This window comes from Eptesicus fuscus, chromosome 9 (genome assembly GCF_027574615.1).
Source record: "Eptesicus fuscus isolate TK198812 chromosome 9, DD_ASM_mEF_20220401, whole genome shotgun sequence".
NCBI classification, from domain to species: domain Eukaryota; kingdom Metazoa; phylum Chordata; class Mammalia; order Chiroptera; family Vespertilionidae; genus Eptesicus; species Eptesicus fuscus.
Window position 1 is genome coordinate 80,540,201 of NC_072481.1, and position 22,283 is coordinate 80,562,483.

Sequence of the window (22,283 nt, forward strand, 5' to 3'; positions counted from 1 at the left end):
TCAAGCTCCCACGCTAACCGGGTCTTACCAGAGGTGAGGGTGACGGACAGTTACACAACACAGCTAAAGGACTGGGTGCTATCACTTCCAGCCACACAGTCATAGAATTTTGCTCCACAAAAGGAGATGAAAGATGATGCCAGATGTATGACCATCCACCATGTTTGGAAGCTTGGATAACATTACATATTCCAATATATTTACTGGTGTGGTTTAGCATATCCTGAGCTCCCCTCCTCTAGTGATAGTGTAGTTTTCAAATTGAGGCAGAGCAATATGTTACACACTCACCAAAGTGTCCTTAAAAAGGGTAGCATATAAATTCCAGTACACTGGCAGAGATACTTCTTATTCATGCTTGCTAACTGAACAACAAATCCAGTGACATCCAAGACACAGTGCTGATGATTACAAGAAAACTGAGGATGGAACTTACTTAATACAGGCACTGTATCATGGAACTTTTTAAACAAAGACATTCCATGTTGGCAAAAAATAAACTAACACTTGGTGGGATGCACCTCAAATTTCAGATCCAAAGTATAGTTCTGTTAAGGATTTCAAATATCTACGCATGGCTAAAATCCTTTTGCTTTTCCACCACACTCAGTTCTTCATTAGATATAAACATCTAGATAGTTTCCAAAGGGTAACTATAATTCTGTAGAAAGAGTAAACAGAGAAGACCAGACCAGGGGAAATTTTTCTCCTTTCCCTAACCTCTCAAACTAACAGATTCTAAGAAAATGTCATTAATCTAGTCATCCAGGAAAACATTAAGTATGAGAACGGAAAAGAAACAAAATGAAATATAAATTCTAAATGGTAAATGGTGGGGGACAACACATAAGATATGAAATAAAGCAGATAACAAGCAAAAGGGTTTCTAAAACACCCAATTGAAAGCATCATTATATAATGTCACTGCCATTGTTTGACCATGAAACCACAAACTCTTAGCTACCACAGCCAACTTCCTTATTCAACCATCTTACGTTTATTTTTAAAAGTCATTAAAAAAAAAAAAAACACCTGCTGGTAAACTCCAAGTTTTAAGAGCCTATTCCACAACTATTAACCTGATTAAACACCATATGGATTTTGCTTTCCTGATGAGGGGGGGAAATTTTCAGAAACACATTTAATTCTTTAAATTCTTAGAAACAATTCTTTTTAGGAATGGCAAAACACCATCTATTATACTCAAGAAATACTACTAATAAACAATCTATTAAAATGAACATAAGACAGGTCCAGCTGGCATGGCTCAGTGGTTGAGCATTAACCTATGAACCAGGTCAGGGCTTGATTCCCGGTCAGGGCTCATGCCAGGGTTGTGGGCTCGATCCCCAGTAGGGGGTGTGCAGAAGGCAGCTAATCAATTCTCATCATTGATGTTTCTATCCCTCTCTCCCTCTCCCTTCCTCTCTAAAATCAATAAAAATAAATATGTATTTTAAAATGAATACAAGAATTACACATTGGTGACTCTGGCCAATTTTTATGGCAATAACATGTTTTACTTGGCCCATACCATTTTTTGTGTGTATTTATTTTTTAGTTATAATTAGTGGACTATATTTTGATACCAGGACATTTAATATAAAAATTAGAACTCCGACTCCTCTATGAAAAATCGGGAGACTGCGTGAATGGGCCCAAGTTTGTTTCCATGTGGCAAAAACTGACACCTCGTTTGCAGTCCCTGGTTTAAGGCCCCAATACTTTCAGCCTTGGGTACTAACCTTTTCCTCGACGGCCCTTCTTCAAAATCTGAAGAACTAACATCGTTGCTAGTAGAGGACACTTGGGATGCATCATCCTTCTCATTCTCTGACTGTTCTGATGCTGGTCCTAATCCCTTAGACTGGCCATTACCAAGGAGCCCTACGGGTAAGAAAAGGGGACAAACACTTAAACACATGACATCAGGAAGCAGCACTTTACCACAGTTAACCCTACACAATGGCTTGTGATGGATAGAAAAGAATTTAAAGGCACATATCTCTTTTGAATGGGGAAAAAAAAATCATACCTCATCTACTTTGAACCTTTTACAGGAGTGAATGCCTAACAAATAAACAATTTTAATAGTAAAAAAAAAAAATTCAAGCAGAAATCTTTAATTATAATAATATACTGAAGGATTCTTTTTTAAGTACATAAATATCTTTTAGGGCTGGGAGTAGAAGAGAAGAAAGGCATCTCAAGTATTACCAATTCAAACTAGTTAACCTTGAAGGGCTAAATATTTACTCTAGAAATACTGAAGTCCTTTATGGAATTGCCTTCAAGGACTAGTACCTGCCATATAAGAAAAAGTGTCATTACTGTATAGCCACATCTTAGTTATTAACTAGAAATCCTACTACCCAACTTCCTCTTCATAGCAATCCTATATAATAAAAAGATAATATGCAAATCAACTGAATGCCAGAACAACCGGTCACTATGATGCGCACTGACCACCAGGGGCAGACGTTCAATGCAGGAGCTGCCCCCTGGTGGTCAGTGTGCTCCCACAGAGGGAGCACTGCTCAGCCAGAAGTCGGGCTCATGGCTCGCAAGTGCAGTGGCGGTGGTGGGAACCTCTCCCAACTCCACGGCAGCACTAAGGATGTCAGACTGCAGGCTTAGGCCCACTCCCTAAGCCGGCAGTCGGACATCCCTCAAGGGCTCCTGGATTACGAGCAGGCACAGGCCGGGCTGAGGGACCTCTGCCAAGTGCAAGAATTTCGTGCCCCAGGCCTCTAGTCCATTATCTTAGACAGTCACCATATTTGCCTTTGACTGTCTTAAAGTATCAGGACTATCTATTACTACATTTATAGCACCATGTAGAAGAGGGAGTTGTGGAGGCCCAGCATGTGTAACTATACTGGAGAAAGTTCCTAGGGAAGGGTTATGCCAGGTAATATGGAAGTATTTAACAAGCAGTAAGGCCACATTAATGGGTGACAATTGAATAAAAGCCTGAGGGGTCTTCTAGCATTCAGATGTCCTTGCATCTAAGGTTCTTGATACAACTTAGATTCTACCCATGGGGATGCTTGTACCAACAAAAGTGTCCACAGCAACTGACCCCCAATTTCACAGTCTAGTCACCAGCCTCAGGGGCATCAGTAGGAATGCTAGCACAGTATCTGTAAAATAGTCATGGTACTTGGCTTTTAAATGAAGCCAAATGTGCTGGGTGACCCCTTGATTTTAGTTCTTCTAAATGTTGCACCAATTTTGTACGCACTTAATTCGCTGTATTAGATCCCTTTTAGGTTGAAAAAGTGGTTCCTGTTAGTTGCACTAAACACTATGTAGATTACACTATCCTATATATTGGTTAAAATTTTCTGAAAGAACATTGTACACTGCAACAAAGCCCTGGGACTTGACCTGTTTATGCATGCAGTTCTTCAGTTATCTATTTTTACATCATTTCAGAGTATCTGTAATAACATGAGGTTGGAAATCTAATTCAGTGCAGTAAATACAATCCCGTGGCTGTTACTGACACATGTGGCTTTGGGACTCATGAATACAATATGGAAATGAAAATGTATACAACTTCCCAAAGAAAGAGAAATGTGGGGAATTTGCACTGAGGCAAAAAAGGGACATAACTGTATATAAATCTATGAGTCTAAGGGTAGAACTGAGGCTGACGTTACAAAGATTAGAGCTGTGGTCATTACAGTGGCCACTACTGAGCATATGAAACATGGCTAGCATGAATGAGGAAAAACATTTTTATTATTAATTTAAAACAGTGTAACCAGCATTTGATTAATAATGTCATATTAATTCTTGACATAGTTTGGATATATTTTATCAAATATACTAAAATTAATCTTACCTGCTTTTTAATATTTTTTAATGTAGCTCTAGAAAACTAAAACTACATATGTGGGTTGAAATTACATCTTTATGTATCAACACCAAATTAGAGCACTTTGGTAACGTCACATTGTGGATAGGAGACTTGCCAGCCCACCAAAACAGCCCAACAAACAGTAGGAAGATACAGATAACTGACTTAGGAAACTGGCCAGGGACATAATATGTCACATATGTAAAAAGAAGACAAGATGAATGAATTGCCACACTTGAAAAGAATGGAAAATTCATAGTAAAAATTCTAGTTACAGCACCATATGTAAAATTAATAAGAAAATAAAGCAGATATGCATCTAAATATGTGTACTCTTGGTTGAGTTCCAATATTTCAATAGTACATAAGTACATAGAGGAGAATAAAGCAGGAAAGAAGAGAGGGAATATATATTCATCCATTCATTTTCTTAATACCCCCCATATATGCCAGGGATATAGGCATCCCAATCAAAATCTAAATTCCAGTGAGAGGAGATAGATGGACAAGCACACATGGTTGTACCAGTTAGTAGTATGTGCAAAGAAGAAACTTTGCACTTATAGGGCAAGAAAAAGTGACAGAGGAGGGCAATGAACATGACTCAGTGGAGCCAGCAAGCAAGCTTGCAATACCAGCACAAGAAGAGCAAAGGTGGAATTTGCATTATGCCTAAAATCAGAACACGAAAACCAGTGTGACAGTGGTGGTGAAGGAGGAGTAAAAAGAAGTGATGTATTTTTGTGTGTGTGGTGTTTTCGTTTTTGTTTTTTTATCTCAATTTTCTATCTTTTTATTATTGACATTACTAGAGGCCCGAGCACAAAATTTGTGCAAGAGTAGGCCTTCCTTCCCCTGGCTGCCGGCACCGGCTTCCCTCTGGCACCGGGGACCCAGGCTTCCTTAGTAGCCCTGGCTTTGTCCAGAAGGACGTCAAGTTTAATTAGCATATTACGCTTTTATTATTATAGATTACAGATGTCCCCCATTTTCCCTCCTCTTTGCCCCCCTCCACTCAACCTCCGCTGCCCGCCCCCCACCAGGCCTTCACAACATTATTATTTTAACGAGAGGCCCGATGCACGAAGATTCATGCAAGAATGGGCCTTCCTTCCCCTGGCTGCCGGCACCGCCTTCGCTCCGGCCCGGAGCTGCCTTTCCGCCTTCCCACGCTGCCCAGAGGCCCTGAGCGGTTGGGGCATTGCGGAACGCCTGCGTCATCGCCATGGTGACAACGCAAGCATCCTGCCCCGCCCCCGGCTGCTGGGCGCCTGAGTATAATTTGCATACTCACTCCTGATTGGCTGGTGGGCGTCGAAGTTACAGTAAATTTGCATCTTACTCTTTTATTAGTGTAGATGTCCATGGCTATGCATACATGTTCTCTGGTTAATCTCTTCCAGTCCCCTCCACCTTCCTCCCCTTGGAGATCTGTGTGTCCATTCTATGCATCCATGCCTCTGGTGCTGTTTAATGCATTAGGGAAATGAAAGAAAGGAAAAGGAAAGAGAGAAGAGAGAGGAGAAGGGGAGGGGGTAGCGGGGAGGAAAGGACGAGTGGTTTTGAAAATAAATTTGGATCAAGGAGGAAATAAGGAAGAACTAGACGCTGCTAGGTGAAGGTGGAGAAGAAATGCTGCCTTACCCTTAGGTACATAACAAGACCTTAGGTATTTTCTGAGTGAGGAAGCAGCAAGTGAGTGAATGATTTAGCAGAGAAAAGTTAAGATATTCAATGACAGCTATACACTTGTCCTTCTAACAAGAATAATCTCAGTAGATTGTAGACAGTAGTAGTGATTCTCAAACTTGATCATGAGTAAAAAATCACCTGGAGAGCTTTGTCAAATACAGTCCTCTAGTCCTCAACCCAGTTATGTTATTCTAACAAATTCCCAGCTGGCACTGATGTTGCTCTGGCTGGTCTAGAAACTACCTTTTGAGAACCACTATTGTAGGAGAAAACGAGGTTCAAATGCGTAAGAGACCTGATTACCTTAAAACACTATAAAGCTCTAGGCAAGTGTGAATGAAGTCCAAGAAAATAAATTATACTGCACAAACTATCACCATACAACTCACAGTTGTAAGAAACAACATCTGATTTATCTTCACAGAAAAGAAACAGCATGTGGCCAGGCTGCTGCTGAATATCCCCAGAGCAAACAGGATGTGAGGGTGGGGGAGAGAGGATGAGAGTTATTAATGTGGCTGATAGCAAGAGTCCTAGGAAGATTCCCCTAGACAAAGGGAGGTGGAGGCAACTAGAGAAGGCCCCAGCTCATTTTTTTAAATAACCCAGTGGGAGACAGCAAGACCTAGGTGACCTATTAGGAAACAGGTGACCAAATAGTACTCAGCCAATGAGGAACTGGAGGAGGGTCTAAATAAATAGGCTATGTTCCTTGCCCCACTTGTGATACTGTAAAATGGGCACCCGCTCTTAAGAGTGTTATTAAAAGTCTCATTTTCACCATGCTTCTGGTTTCCTAGTCCATCATTTGAAATTTGGACAGGTGAGCCATTTCTCACACAGTGAGACACCCAGTCCCAAAGTTCTGTATGGGCATTCTGCCTGCCACCTTTTATCACTGATTTGTGAAGTGAAAAAAAGAACAAAACCTATCACAGAGCTATAAGAGTCCGCTAATGACAAATACAGACTTTTAATAAGTAACAGGCTGGGAAAGGTGTTCATATCTAAGAGACTTCAGTGTAAAAAGGCATATAATGTTTATTCCCTTCAAAAAATCAAATGTCCAAGCTACAAGTGCAGGGAAACTGGTCTATAATATTTTTAATGAAAAATGGGGAATTTTAATGGACTGTATGTGAGCCCATTGTGAGGCAAACAGATGAGGATGATCTGAAATACTAAGGCAAGACTGTGCTACATTAAAAGAAATAAAAGTAGTGGGTCCATTGTTCAGAAGCCCTTACCAGGCTAATCTCTTCAAAGAGCTCCAAAATTTTCCCCATTCCAAGGATTAACAATGACTGATTACCTCAAGTACAAGAGAGGTAGCTTGTGGACTGACTTTCCAGAATAGGAAAATGGGGCCCAGGCCAGGAAATTGATTGCCTGTTATGCAAATTGAATGACCTTAGCATTTCCCAGCTTTTACAGCAGGGGGGGTGGATGGGGAGAGACTGACTTGTTCTGCATATGAATGACTTTTTCAAAATGAGTGCTACCATCCTGTGTATGTCAGCACAAAGAACATTCACATTTATTTTTAGTTTACATGGTTGGATAAACCTGGGTTTTCTTTTGTACACACCTACACACACACACACACACACACACACACACCCACACACACCCTTTTAACATCTCCAGTATACTGACTACCCCCTTTCATTTTGAATGTTTTCATCCAAATCCTACTGCCTGCCCAATCCAAAAGAGCCAGGTCAGCAAGATGGGCTATGATGCCACAGGGCAGAATACCCATTATTATATTAGACGAGCAAATGGGTGCTACCTTTTCCTCCCTCTAACAAAGCCCTACTAACAATTTTTAAAATTATTATTGTTAGTAAATGAGAAAAGATGAAAAGGCATCTCCTCCTCCTTCAAACACAAACTGGTTTTTATTTTCCCAAACCCCTCCCCCAGCCTAAACAAACCTTTGTTGGGGACAGGAGGTTAAACAGAGGAAACTGAATGGCCCAAGGATTCAGTCTCCCCACATTAGCATTTGTTCTCCTCTATTAATATTCAGTAGGTTGAACTTAAATTAAACTGCGTCTATTGTCTTTGACAAAAGCAATAAATATGAGCTGAAAATTCCAAATCACTGCAGTAAAGGCAGCCTGGGGACTGCCTGTAACCTCAGCTAGTCACCATCAGCTGAGAGGAGCGGCACGCCACAGGCCTAAGACCACGCATCCACCACAATGGCAGGGCCCATTCTCTCACACTGGGAACCCCAAGGAGATCAGATACAACAGACCCTGCCATCAAATTCCGGAACTTTTCATCCCATCTTCCAAATCAGCGAGAAATGAAAAGATAGAAGGCCACACACCAAAACTAAGCCTAGAACAGCAGCAGCGAAGGGTAATACAAATTCCTGTTCTTGATCTTCCTTTTGCCTTAACGTAAAAGGGGCTGGGAAAACTGAAACATAAAGGAGAAAGGAGGCTAAAGGAACTTCAACTAAGCAACTGATGAGAGCCACGGATTTCAGAACACAAACACACATAGAAGGTAATTCTTTACTAATATCTGAAAAAAGGACTAGAATGTATGTACAGTCCTTATAATTTTATGATGTTTTAGACATAAAGACGTTTCTCTAGTCCTCTCCTTATCTACATGTCCATTACAATATAAAAACTAAGAAAAATCTAATGCTTCTATTTCACAAAAGCAATGCTTAAAGAAGGAAGGGTTAAAGAAAAAAGAAAAACAAGGAGACTTTGAAGCTGTTCTGAGCTTCCAAAACATCTGGAGCACACCAGACGCATTACCATATTAGGGAGAGTCAATGGATTTGGCTTTGTTGTAGGAGGGATGCACAAAAGGTAATTCTGTATTATGGAGCCAATGCCCGTCTGTCACCCTGTCACTGTGAGACAAGGTATCACATTACATATTAAACAGTCAAGCATCCAAAGAGAGCTTTCGTTTCAGCAGCTGTGTGTGCTTGAGTGTGTGTGTGTTGGGGGATGGGGTTGGCTGCAGCCCTCTGAGTTGAGAGAAAAATTATAAAAGCAGCCCCTTGGTTGAGGTAGAACTCTCTCTGAGGTAGTCAGAATGCATAGCTTGCTGCCATTACTAATGAAAACACCTATTTTTACTCAAATTTTGAGAGAAAAATTGGATTGCTGGCTTTTTGCATTTGTATGCTAGGGAAAATCTGCTCAGGCCAGTTTCACAGGTTCAACAGGAATATGGAGTTAAAACCCAACTATACATTTTCGGGTCAGCAGCTAAACTCTTCCATCCGTCCTAGGGCTCCAGGAAGAGGGTGAGCAGTGCAGAGATGTCAGCGAAGCCAAGCCCAGGCCGGTCCACTGACATCCTCTCCTTATCGAAATGCTGAAAGGGCTGGGAACAAATGGCAATCGTGAGGCATGATGTCACCGTCACACTCATGGTCAGCGAAGCGCAAATGAAAGAGGTTTAATACCTCGGCTTAGGGAAAATAATTACCCCTTTCCCCCAGGAGAATGGCCCCTGAGCAGACCTGGGCTCCCCTTTGTCTACTCTCAAATCAGCTATGGAGATTTCCTATTCCAACCAAGAAAACGCGGTCCAAAAAGTGCCAAGGGTCAAAGAGTCCTACGACACAGGGAAAACATGGGTTTTTTGTTAGTTTAACACCCAAAAGGATGGTAGGTAGGTGGATGGAGAGAGAGATGGATTCAATGGAACCCATAGGAGCCCTTCACAGCCACCAGACAAACCTTTATCCCCCCAAAAATCTTGGGGATTCTAAACCTCCTTCGCATGCTCAATTTTTTGAGAATTAGTGTTAGGTAAAAACCTGACACAGTGGTAATTAGTAACGTGGAAAAGTTGGGCCACTGGGTAAGCAAAAAAAGCATCTGACCCCCTCCCTTTTTTCCTATTTCAGAATCAAGCCAATGGCTAAATGTGAGAGCCCAGCAGGATTAGAGCCCAGAAGGGAGCCCAGAACAGGGAGAACAGGGAGCTCAGAAGGCATTGCCTCACCTTCAGGCACAAAGGAAAGAGCCCACCCAAAGAGACGCACATTTACACACAGGAAGGGTGACCAGATTATTGCTATGAGGAAATCAGCCCTATTCAAGCTGCATAAACCCCAAATGAATGAAGATGATCAAAAGACAAAAGATCTCTCCTTCGCAAGTCCTTCCCAAGAGTCAAAAGAGGAGGAAAAACACTGTCACTGGAAAACGCCAACCAAAACACCACCCAAAACACCACGGCTGAACTTCATTCCATATAAAAAGCACTCAGTGGGAAGGCTCCATGATCTCTAGGTAAGATTTCTGGACCAACCCAGAAGCTACTGAAATTCTGATAACAGTGAGCAAAACATACTGTGCATTTGGGTGCAGCTCTCTTACTTCTTTGGGGAAAGGGCTCCCCCTCCCTCTACAATATCTCTTCCTTTTCACTCATTTTTCAGCTTTAACAAACAGGAAAGGTACAGTAACTTGAACAATAATTATTATTAAAATATAAACATCCACATTGGATGCAAAAGAACAACTTCTCATTGTAGAGCAATCCTAACTCCTCTAGACCCATCCCCATCCCCACACCTTACTAATTCTATACAGGCAAAACCAGTCAAGTGCATGCCACCTGGGCAACCCAGTTATAATTGTCCATCAAAAGAAGGAATCCTTGGAGTCCTCTAGGACATGCCACTCTCAGATGGTCCAGTACTAAACACCCCAGAGGTCAAAGACTGCCTTCCACATTCAGAAGCAAAGTGATTAAAGACAATGTTGGGCTGATGGAAAATGAACTACAAAACAATAGCATCGTTGCCGAGCATAATATGAGACCAACATGTTTAAAGTTTTATGTTCAGATAACAAGACAAAATCCGATTTTGCAAATCATGGAATTAGCACTTCTCAAAGGAAGATTTCCATATATACAACATGTTCTGAGATAGCTAGTGATGTTATCAGAGAGCTAGTGCTAGCCTACCTTTAAGTAATGACTGTATATGTGTGTTTTTATAATCTTTAAAGCTTCACACCATCCTTACATTTTCCCCACATAAATGTAAGTTAGTCAAAGAAACAGGCTCTCAAATATTATTAGCAAATCTCTACCAAGTTGAGCAAAGCTGGCTTGAATGCAAATCAACAAATCCCATCAGATTAATAGTTTTGTGTACTAGTCTATGATGATAAATAGGCACAACGCAAAATACTTTGTGTCCTGACTGACATCATAATTCTTGGCTAAGTAAATGTCACACCCTTACTCCCAAACCTCTCTGGCTGCCTTGATTCCATAAGACAATACAAGTGGATCCCATAGAAGTTCTACATTATTTTGTCTGTAGCATGACTGGGAGGAGCAGGTTTCCCGGTACCTTCATTACCTCACTCACACATAGGCCGATCAACTGCACGCCCACTTTTCAGATGAATATGAAAAAGGATTAAGTGGGCTATTTAAAGCAAAAAAAAAAATTTTTTTTGATCAATTAAAAAAAAAATCTGCTGACAGCAAACAAGTTCAGAGAGGCCTACTGCCTCTATTCTTTCCAATGCTGAAATCGAACGGAAGCAGAACAGAAAGCAGAGCTCCAAGCATGTGGCCACAAAATCTGTAAAAATAATGAGGCACCTGAAATAAATGGCTCCTAAAATTCATTCGTGTTTTTATGTATTAACACAAATATAGATGAAGGCAGAAGAATCGAGAGCACTGGAAGTTTAAAGCTGTAAGGTCTAACCTAGAATCACTTAGTATCTATTTACATGCCTCAGTTTCCTCTATCTTTCAAGGAGAGAAGACAAGAGATAGTCTGAAGGGAAATAAAACCATCATGCTGTTTATAAAGAAAACCAAAGCTATGGTAAGGATGAACTAATTAACTTGAAGCAAACATCTATTTTTTTAAATGCTGGAAATGATCACATTCATTGGTAATAAAATAAAAGGACCAGCCATAGCTGGATGGCATTCAGACCCCAGAAAGAAATGTCTAAATTCATACAAGCCTGGCTGAAACTGCAGATTTGGCCAAAATGGTCAACAGAGCTAAATGCTTTAAGAGCGACATTAATTCTCTCTTGTAAATTTCCACAGTGCCTTTGCAGGAGCCAGCACTACCCCTAGGGAGGATATCAAAGCTAAAAGAATATTAATATTAAGCAAATCACAACACTTTTTACATACTCATGTACATAGCACCTTGCCATCCATAATGGATTAATCAGGACCCCAGTAGGGAAACCCACAAAAGGCCTATTTCTCCAACAAAGGCCATACCAGCCTGAAACAAATATAGAGCTATTTGGTTTTTATTTTATTTATAGGAACAGACCTTCTATCCCAGGTTCCTCAAGATAAGCCACCAAAAACTGCACCTGACAGACCCGTGGAGCAGCCATCCTCAGAGCCGGATCATTGCAGAGAGACAGAGAGGAAGGAGGACAGAGGGAGGGAGGGAGGGAGAGAGAGGAAGGAAGAGCGCGGGGAGGCAGGCTCCAGAGCACTTGTCAACAATCCTCCCAGTACGTAATAAGCAGGCGGCAGTGCAGATTCCGGCAGTGCAGATTCCGCGCAGCAATAGGACAGCCCAGGGGCACGGGGGAGGGGAGAGGGGAGAGGGGATGTGCACACCAGGGAGCCAGGGAGCGTAGGTTATTTATTTGAGTGGGAGGGAATCTAATACCCAAGAGGAGGGGTCTCGGGCTTTTTCCCACTCCCCATAAATTAAAATTTAAAAAAAAGAAAAAGACTAGCGTCTCATCCTGCAATTTCCCCAACCTGCAATGCAGACAAATCCTTATTTTAGGATTTCTGACATGGGAGTGGGGTGGGGGGCACCTTTGATGGGGGCAGTCCACACTTCTTGTAAGCCCAATCTGTCAGACCACTGCCCCCACTCATGCACACACTCCACCCCCACGGATGGCGGGGTCCATGGCACATTTTCAATGGCATCCCTTTTTAATATCATAATCTGTGTCATTCAGCACTTGCCTTTTATTTATTTTTATTTGTTTTTTTGGCTGGGAAACCTGGGCAGCTCTCCAGACAGACTGCAGAAATCTCTTTCCACATGCTCCTCCTTCAGCCCACCCTCTCCCTCCCTCCAATTCCAGCGACCAGGGTTACTTATGTGAGGACCACATGGGCCACAGCTGCCCTCCCTACCCCAACACATGGACACCCCTCCCCCAGGCACATAAATTCATCTAATCTAATAAAATAGAAGCTGTTTTCCCTCATTGTTTCTTGAGGATCTTTCACAAAACAGGCTTTGTAGCCTGGCAGCTGCAAGAAGGGTGAAAAAGGCAAGACTCCAACAAGGCTGGCCAGCTCCCTGGCCTCAGATAACTGGAGTTTGCATCTCCTTTCATATCTCATAAGCTTTTGGGTTTTTAAAGTCAATTCTTTTGAAGCTTTTGAACTTCAGCTGGAAATTATAATATCCCAAACACATGCTCTGAACACCATCCCACACTTTCCTCTTTACGCTTTTCCAAAGGGGAAAAAAGATGGTGCATCACCCTCAAAGAACCCACACAACTTTAAAAATTCTCCTCACAGATTCATCCAAGGGAACTGGAGGAAGAATGCTGCTTACTATTATTTTTAGTTTGCTACCGTTGTTGTTTTTTAACCAATGAATAAGCCCCTTCTGGGCTTTATACAGGTTAAGTTATTTAGACTTCCCAAAGCCACTGGAGACAGATGTTAGCTTTGCTCAGAGCATCCAGCCAACAAGTCACCAGGGCCTATCCACCTGCATCACTTCTAAACAAAAAATACCCGGAGGTAGGTGATGGTCTTCTCTAATCTATACTTGGTATCCACCATTTTAAAATCAGAATTGCCCTAGCCCGTTTGGCTCAGTGGATAGTGTCGGCCTGTGGACTGAAGGGTCCTGGGTTCAATTCCGGTCAAGGGCACAAACCTCGGTTGCTGGCTCCTTCCCAGCCCGGGTCCTGGTCCGGGCAATCTGTGTGTTTCTCTCACATCGATATTTCTCTCTGTCTTTCCCTCTCTCTTCCACTCTCTCTAAAAATCAATGGGAAAATATCCTTGGATGAGGAAATAAATAAATAAATAAATAAATAAATAAGACAACCAGAATTATAGATAGGGTCTTAGGGACAATCTAATGAACCCCCCACTTGAAAGGTGAGTAAACCGAGGCACGTGCAGGTATGGTTCTTATACAAGATCGCAGAGCCAGTTCCTTTGACAGTCTTAACAAGGCATCCATGAATCCTGTGGTTTTTGGGGACAAGGACAAGTAATACACTGGAACAACCTCACTGTACAATTCTCTGTGGAGCATACACACAGTTGGAAAATCCCTCTGCAATCTTTCCGCGCCCAGTACGAGCCCACGGAGCAGGCCCTCATTGACTTCTCTCCAGAGCAGTATATTCCTATCATGTTGAACAACTACTTGGCATGTGTCCCACTGCAGTATAAGTCATACACAGTTAATTAAAGGACATTTAAGGGATGACTATTTGGCTTTTTTCCTCTTCTTTCTGTTGGGACCTGTCTTTTGGCGCCTTCACTAATCAAAAGCACCCAAAAGAGAGAACTGGAAGGGAAATATGAGACAGATATTTGAATGTATGATAATTCTGGTGAAAGGTTAGTAAGAAAGTAGAAACCACAAGACAGAAACAACTGTCCAGAAATGAAGCTTGAGGGTGTTGTATGGGTCCTTATCCCCAATCATCTGACAGGAGTGTGCACGAACCATCAGCAGTACTTCCCGACTTTACTGCTGCTTCCTCTTCCCATTAACTAACATGGTAACAAGGTATTTAAAATGAAAAAGGCAAGACAGAACAGGTTGTTGGCCCAGGCTGCTTTTACTCCCAAAACTATTATTAGCATCTGATTGCTTTTAGTATTTACTAAAATAGATGCTTAGGTAGCTCAGTGTGTCCAACTCTGGCCTGTAATCTACAGCTGGGTCAGGAAGGAGAGTTGGAAAACTCTTGCCAATGAAGGTTTGTAAGTTTTGGACTGTTTAGATAAAATACTGGTTTACCAAAGAGGAACATATCAACAGTTCCAGACAGACTAACAACATCCAAGAGGACATACACAATAAAACTGAGAGCTAGGTTCAGTTTAAGAATAGCAACACAACCCTCACTATGTAAAGCCTGAAAAGAGGAGAGGATATAAAGGGTGAGACTAGCAAGCACTCTCTCTTTATTCCAAGTTAATATGATGGACAATACCAGTAGCTAAGCTTCAATGGTCAAAGATCAGAACAAGTCCCAATTCTTAGATGAAGGAAGACTTCTCCAATATTATCAACTTCAGTCTTCCCCATTTTGTTTATTTTTTAATGAAATAAAAAAAAAGAGAATATCTGCCTGTCCACAGTCAAACCCAATTACTAAAACATTAGCTTTGTGCTTCCCCCTTCCCATTTAATTATTTTTAAGGTACGGCACAAATATGTAGGCCTAAATAGTATTTTATTTCACTATGCTTGATTATGAACTTCACAAAAAGAATATCATACCGTGTTTAGTCCCAGGGAACTTGTTTTTTCCCCAGCTCAACATTAGGTTACTAAGATCCATCCATGATTTTGCTTACACTTTACCCATCCATTTTCACTATTGTTTATCATACTCCATTGAATATTCCACAATTTATTTTGATTCTCTTGTTCTAAAGTATTGTCAGTGTGTTGCTATCACGAACCATGTTGCAAACTTTCTTCTGTTTATCCCCTGGAAAGCAGGTACTAGTCTTTCTCTGGGATACATACCTAGGAGTGGAATTATTGAAAATTCTTAAATATGCAAATACTCCAATTTACAAGTTAAGGTCAAATCAATTTCCAAAGCAGGTGTCACTTTTTGCTTGTGCACCAGCAATGTATCACTGTAATACCTAAATGTTTAAATAGAAAGACCTTCTATTACTCAAGACTCCAGAGAACAAGGCACTACAATTGCTACTTCAGAAGAGAACAGAATTTTAGAAAGGATCTCCTTATCCTAAGAAATGCAGTGGTGCCAGCCAGGTACATGGCAGCCATCCCATCTAATTATCACCTAAACACCAGGACATCTAAGGACATATTTTGCTGGTAAGAGCTTCAGAATCAAGGACCTACCTATGTGCATAGCCATTTTATTACCTCTGAGCCGGGCCAACTCCAGCAGCCCACTGAATGCACTTCATATTTTAAAAATATATGACTGGAGCAAACCCCAATCTAGGACTTAAAATAAAATGACAGTGCAATTCATTTGCATGACTTAATCAAATTTGGATATCTAACAGTACTCTGTGTTGATTAATTAAAGAACCTACTGCTTCAGAAGCATTAAGACCATGTTTAATTTGTGTATCAAATCGAGGAAGCCAGTGTATATTGAGAGCTAGGGCCCATCATATAAAGGAGAGACAGGCCTTACAGAGTTGGAACAAGGCATAGAACATTCCTTATCATTCATGATCTCCCTCCAAAAGTTCCAATTTCCTGCTACCGATACAAGTTACTGCTTACAAAAGTAGCACCTTAGCATTTGAGTTCTCTGCAACTTACAATAATTTCCCCAAAAAATGCTTAGCATAAAGGAGGGGTGGGGGTACAGTGGATTGCCCTGTGTGAGAGAAGTGCATAAGGTTTTGGAGTCTGAGAAATTTCCGAATAGTAGAATTTTAATGATCACACTGCATTAGTCATATTTTCACAAAGATATTTGTTATTTGAGCTGAATTACATAGTATTGATCATATGACCTAGGCCTGCTAATATTTGACTTTCAAAAATATTAATGAAGTGGGGTACTTTACAGCACCTGCCATAATATAAACAAACATTACTTGTTAGAATATTTAAATGAGAGTTAATACACTGGCAATATACCAAGCAGAATTAGGTGCACATGGAGTCTGACTTGGACTCTTTCCAAAAAGGTTTGGTAAATTCCTGAAGCACCAACAGCGCTCAGCTAACTGTATAATTCAGGTGGCTGGCTCTATAGCCAACTTGACTTCAAGGCCACACTGTACAATTATAAAATAATACCAATAATTATAAGAACAGAGTACGAAGATCTAGGCTGGGTAACTATATATTAACTGGTGAAACAAACTTGGTTTAACCACTAATATCAATGAAATGGCACTACACTTAAACCAGGAAACTCAAAAGGTTATCATCAGAAAAGACAATGTTCCTTCCATCAGACTTTTTTAATTAGAAAAATAGCTGGTTTATTGGTAAGCATCTAGCACTAAGAACCTAGGTGGATCACAGCACACACAGCACAGTACAGACAAGGCGGCATGGTTCTAATCCTAGTTTTACTCAACTGTATAAACTTTAAAGAGAAACACCAAAAGTGCTCTGTGTTTCAGTTTCCTCATTTGTCAAAATGAATATAAGGACAACCATGGTTGGTTTAATTAAGGCCAACTATGTATGTAAAAGGATTCGTGGTATATAGCAACTGCTATCTATATAGTGTGTCACAATAAACTTTGGTGTTAATCAGAATTTTTGTTTAAAATATACTGTAAATTATCCTACATAATAAAGAAGTGATATGCAAATTGACTGCCATGCCCTTGCACAAGATGGCCATCCCCATGTGGTCACAAGATGGCCACCACAAGATGGCCAACAAGGAGAGCAGTTGTGGGCAACCAGGCCAGCAGGGCAAGGCAGCTGGGAGCAACCAGGCCGGTGGGGGAGGGCAGTTGGGGGTGACTGGGCCAGCAGGGGAGCAGTTAGGCATCGATCAGGTTGGCAGGGGAGTGGTTAGGGGGTAATCAAGCTGGCAGGCAGAAGCGGTTAGGGGCAATCAGGCAGGCGAGCGGTTGGGAGAGCAGTCCCAGATTGTGAAAGGGATGTCCAACTGCCAGTTTAGGCCCGATCCCTGTGGTCAGACATCCCCCGATGGGTCCCAGATTGGAGAGGGTGCAGGCTGGGCTGAGGGACACCTCCCACCCCCGTACACGAATTTCGTGCACTGGGCCTCTAGTTTTGTTATAGAGACAAACAAGATAAAATATATTTCAGCTGTTAATATATTTTTAAATGATTCAGGTAATAAATTTGAAAAGGTAAACAGATGATGCCAATTAAAAGATTATCAACACTGAGGTTATTCTGAAAATATAAGCTACAATAGCATAAAGTAAAATTCAACTAGAATCTCAAGATGGTCATTTTACCTACTGAAGAAGAATAAATAATGGAAAACTGTTTGCAAAGGACTGAAATGGAATGCTGACTCAGGTCACTGTTGCAGAGTGGCTGATCACCTTTTCAAACCTCTGATTTTGACAATACCTACACTCCCATAAACTGCTAGCATGGGAATAAATTGAAAAACGATTTCTAGACAGCCACACTTGGTAATGTGTAACAACAATTTTTTTGAAGTTTGAAATTCAGCATTTCACTTCTAAAAAGTAATACTAAGAAATTACTCAGAAAAACACAGGTTTATGAGCAAGGATTTCAAACCAGTTTCATTATTTTGTTGCTTCTTTTACTGGTTTAAATCTTATCTGTGTCTGTTTAAAAAAAAAAAAAAAAAAGTTATTTTGCATTAGCTTCCTGAGCCATGCAACAGACTGACTAGCAGTGCTTTGGTTTTCAAACTTGATGACACTCCATGATAGACATTCCATAAGACAGCTAGCTTGGGTTCTGCATGCATGGCAAATGACGCATTCTCTTCATTACTTGAACTCTCAAACCTCAATGCCTTTGCACATGCTATTCCCTCTTTTAGAATATTCTCTCCTCTCCATCTGCCTAGAAAGCTCCTGCTTCTCCATTCTGTCAGCCTTCAGTGACACCAACCGCTCTACAGGTGCTACTTTAATGCAATACCCACAGTGACAAGGAAATATTGACTTACCATGTTCCATAACCAAGAGGATTTAATCTTGCCCACCAAAACCTAGTCCATACCTAAAGAGAATGGCTGAGGCCTAATAAAGGCTGTTGAAAGAGTTAAGTTGCTACTTAAAGGCCATTTTAGGCTTTCATAAGCCTGAAGTGTCCTACCTCGAAGGTCCCATTCTATAACTTACCAAGCTTTCAAAGGTACCCCCCGCTTCTCTTCCTGAGGAGAAAAAGAGTTCCAAGAATTATCTCTTTGTGTTTAAAAGTATTTTGCTACGAACAACCTCTGTAATTTATAATAAACCTATTTCTTGGAATACGCTGATCAAAATGAAAAATTCTTGGGAAAATAGCCTTCAAATTTTCAGGTGAAATAAAATTAGAACATTCATAAAACTAACAATAACCTTCACATTTCTAGGCATTTAACCCCTTCAATTTCAAAGTTTTCTTTGTTTTGGAGCCAATGATTTCTTTGTCCGTAAAGCTGTTCTGTATCTTCCTGAAAGTATTTAACCTTTTATATCCTACTTAGATAAACATATTTTGTTACTAACATGTTCAAATGAAAGCCAAAATAACTATAATCCTTCTACTTTTTTTATAAAGTAAAGTTAGATGAGTCACTTAATTCTGTGTGCATTCTTCATGGTATTTTTCTTAAAAGTCTCATTTACCATACAGAGACTACTGCTAAATATGAAACATAACTTATTAAAATTATTACACAGAATGTTTTTTCAAATCACATTTTCCAAAACTTATTAACATAAGGAAAAGTGCAATGCTTTATTTTTTTAATATATTTTTTATTAAAGAGGAAGGGAAAGGGAGAGAAGGATAGAAACATCAATGATGAGAGAGGCTCATTGATTAGCTTCTTCCAACATGCCCCACACTGGGGATTGAGCCCACAACCCAGGCATGTGCCCTAACCGGGAATCGAACCATGACCTCCTGGTTCATAGGTCAATTCTCAACCACTGAGCTATGCCAGCCTGGCAAAAAACTCAATGTTTTAAATGGCAGAAATTCCACTGCATAAAATAATAAAATTGGGTTTAAAAAATATGTAAGAGTACAGGAAGCAGAACACAGGAAATAAAACAGACTAGTAATAAAAATAAAAATAAGAAACTATATTCTCTGCAGTGGCAGTCTTCATAATTTTCTAAAATCTCTAAATTATTCACTATTAAAGTGTTTTCAATAAAAAAAGAAAAGAAAAACAAACAAACAAACAAACAAACAAACAAAAAAAAAACACACCTTGCCCTAACCGGTTTGGCTCAGTGGATAGAGCATCAGCCTGCGGACTGAAGGGTCCCAGGTTCAATTCCGGTCAAGGGCATGTGCCTTGGTTGCAGGCCTATCCCCGGTGTGTGTGTGTGTGTGTGTGTGTGTGTGTGTGTGTGCGCGCGCGTGCGCACAAGAGGCAGCTGATCTATGTTTCTCTCTCATTGCTGATCTATGTTTCTCTCTCATTGATGTTTCTAACTCTCTATCCTTCTCCCTTCCTCTCCGTAGAAAAATCAATAAAATATATTTTTAAAAAATACAACAACAACAAAAAGAACACCTTGCTAACAAAAATACCTGGATATAAGTGAGAAGAGCACATAAAGGTAATTTTGAAGCCAGCAATACATTTTGTTTTTGTTGTTGTTGTTAACCCTCAACCGAGGATATTTTTCCATTTATTTTTAGGGAGTATAGAAGAGAGAGGAAAAGACAGAGAGAAACATAGAGATATGAGAGAAACACATCGATTGATTGCCTCCTGTACAAGTTGCAACCTGGGCCGGGGCCAGGGTCAGGGCCAGGAAGGAGCCTGCAACCGCGGTATGTGCCCTGGACCAGAATTGAACCCGGGACCCTTTGGTCCTCAGGCCATCGCTCTATCCACTGAGCCAAACTGGCTAGGGCAATACATTGCTATATTGAATTCAAGGATAATATGACTATCATGGCACTAATATCATGGGCAAAAGTATTCTGAAATTGTCCCAAACAAATGAAAGGCATTTGAATAAAAGGTTAATATTTGTTTCACTTTGTTAGCATTGCCTACATAACATATCATGAGGGTAGTTGAAAGAGGATGTTTCTAGAAAGAATATAAGTATGCTGGCTATCTAGAAAGAACTGCCAATGACAACAACAACAACAGGTAGCGGATAAAAGAGAGAATTTCTTTTATTTATGGCACGTCAAGTTCACTATGCTCATCCTGACTCAAGAACTGCACGAAAATTCGGTAGCCAGTGGTCACATGTGGTTTTTTTAATTAAGTAATTGGACCAGCTGGACATCAAGGCTAGTAGCCAGTGGTATCCATAAAAGATAACGCAGATATAGCACATCTCCATCACTGTAGAAAGGTCCACTGGATAGCGCTAACTTATACATTTTTACACATTTAATCTCTAGACCTGCCGTCAAATCTGCAGACAGTAGCAGTCTCTCTTACCTCTCTCCAGTCCTCTGCTAGGAGCTTAGACGCAACAGGGCAAGTCAGACAGGCGTGACTTCTGTTTCAGGAGGCATGGTAAAAAGGAGAGGAGTGGCAAACGGAGCAGAAGCTGACAAATCCCCATCAATTCAGCAGCACATACATGGCTGCTGGTGTAATCAGTCTAGCTTTTAGAAGAACAAAGAAGGGAAACTAGAGGTTTGAACATTAAAAAGCCAAGAGCTTATTCACAAAACACTGTAGAAAAACTTTCTCTTTGTTTGCAAAGCAATTACCCTAAAGGGTGATTTATAACATAAATGGTTTTAGGTGATCCTGACACAGCTTTAGGGTGAAAGGTCAGCAATCACCAACCAAGACTCATGAACAAATCAAGTGCCACATGAAATTATTCTGACTTTCACTCACATTTTGCTACCCTCAAGGTTAGAGGCACAAAGAGGTGTAAACCCCACACACAGGTGACACTTGGCTCACTGTCTAGTCCCTACACACACAGTAAACCTCCAGTCCTTCGTGCAGGTGAGGCTGGGGGTAGAGAAGAATACACACACCATAGAAGAGGCACAGTGGCCAAGGAAGACACTTTTCCTCTCGATTACCTCCTAGCCATTTCTCCCCAAATTCTACAAAAGCATCCAAATGTCTGACCCAACAGCACTGGGGACCTTGAAAGTCGGAAGAAGAACTTGACGTGCCATAAACATCAGTATATAATCATCACTAAAAGAAAGCCGAATGGGACAAGATGAGCTTTCTTTTACATAAGGAAGAAAGCTATGAAGAGATAACTGCTCACCATGATGCCCAGCTACTGGTGCAAGTAGAATTATAATCCAACTAGAGGCCCAGTGCACAAAATTCGTGCATAGGGGTTGGGGGGAAGGGGTGTCCCCTCAGCCTGGCCTGCGAACTCTCGCAATCCAGGACCCCTCAGGGGATATCAGGCCTAAACCAGCAGTGGGACATCCCTCTTGCAATCTGGGATGCTGCATGCACCAGTGACCATACTTTTCATACAGGTGAAAGGCATCTTGCTGTTGTATGGGCAGCTACATTTTTTTTGCCCTGATTATAAAAAGTAATACATAACATGATCCTTCTGAGGCAGTAGTACCATTTTCATCTTATGGGTGGAAAAACTGAAGCAGAGAGAAGTTAGGTAATTGGCTTTGTCACACAGTTATAAGTGTCAGAATCAGGGCTGACCACAAAATGTGCAAGCCAGAATCTATGCATGTCATTGCTACATCATCCTGGTTTTTCAGTGTTAGAGTAGCTTTGCCAGGTTTTAACTTTTAAATCTAAGAGACTGTTCCCAATATATATGGTAGGGTTCATAGGCCTGGCCAGTGATCAGGGCCATCTGTGGGGCAACCGGCAGGCGAGGT

At 41.0% G+C, this 22,283-nt stretch overlaps 1 protein-coding gene across 1 annotated transcript in view; it reads right to left on the bottom strand.

Annotated features, from left to right (window-relative positions):
- The window catches only part of JARID2 (jumonji and AT-rich interaction domain containing 2), a 287,887-nt gene that overhangs the window by 114,623 nt on the left and 150,981 nt on the right, over positions 1 to 22,283 (bottom strand). Inside the window, exon 4 of the mRNA XM_008146096.3 lies at positions 1,746 to 1,887. Within this exon, the coding sequence (XP_008144318.2) occupies positions 1,746 to 1,887 (142 nt within the window). The remainder of the gene's footprint in view (positions 1 to 1,745; positions 1,888 to 22,283) is intronic.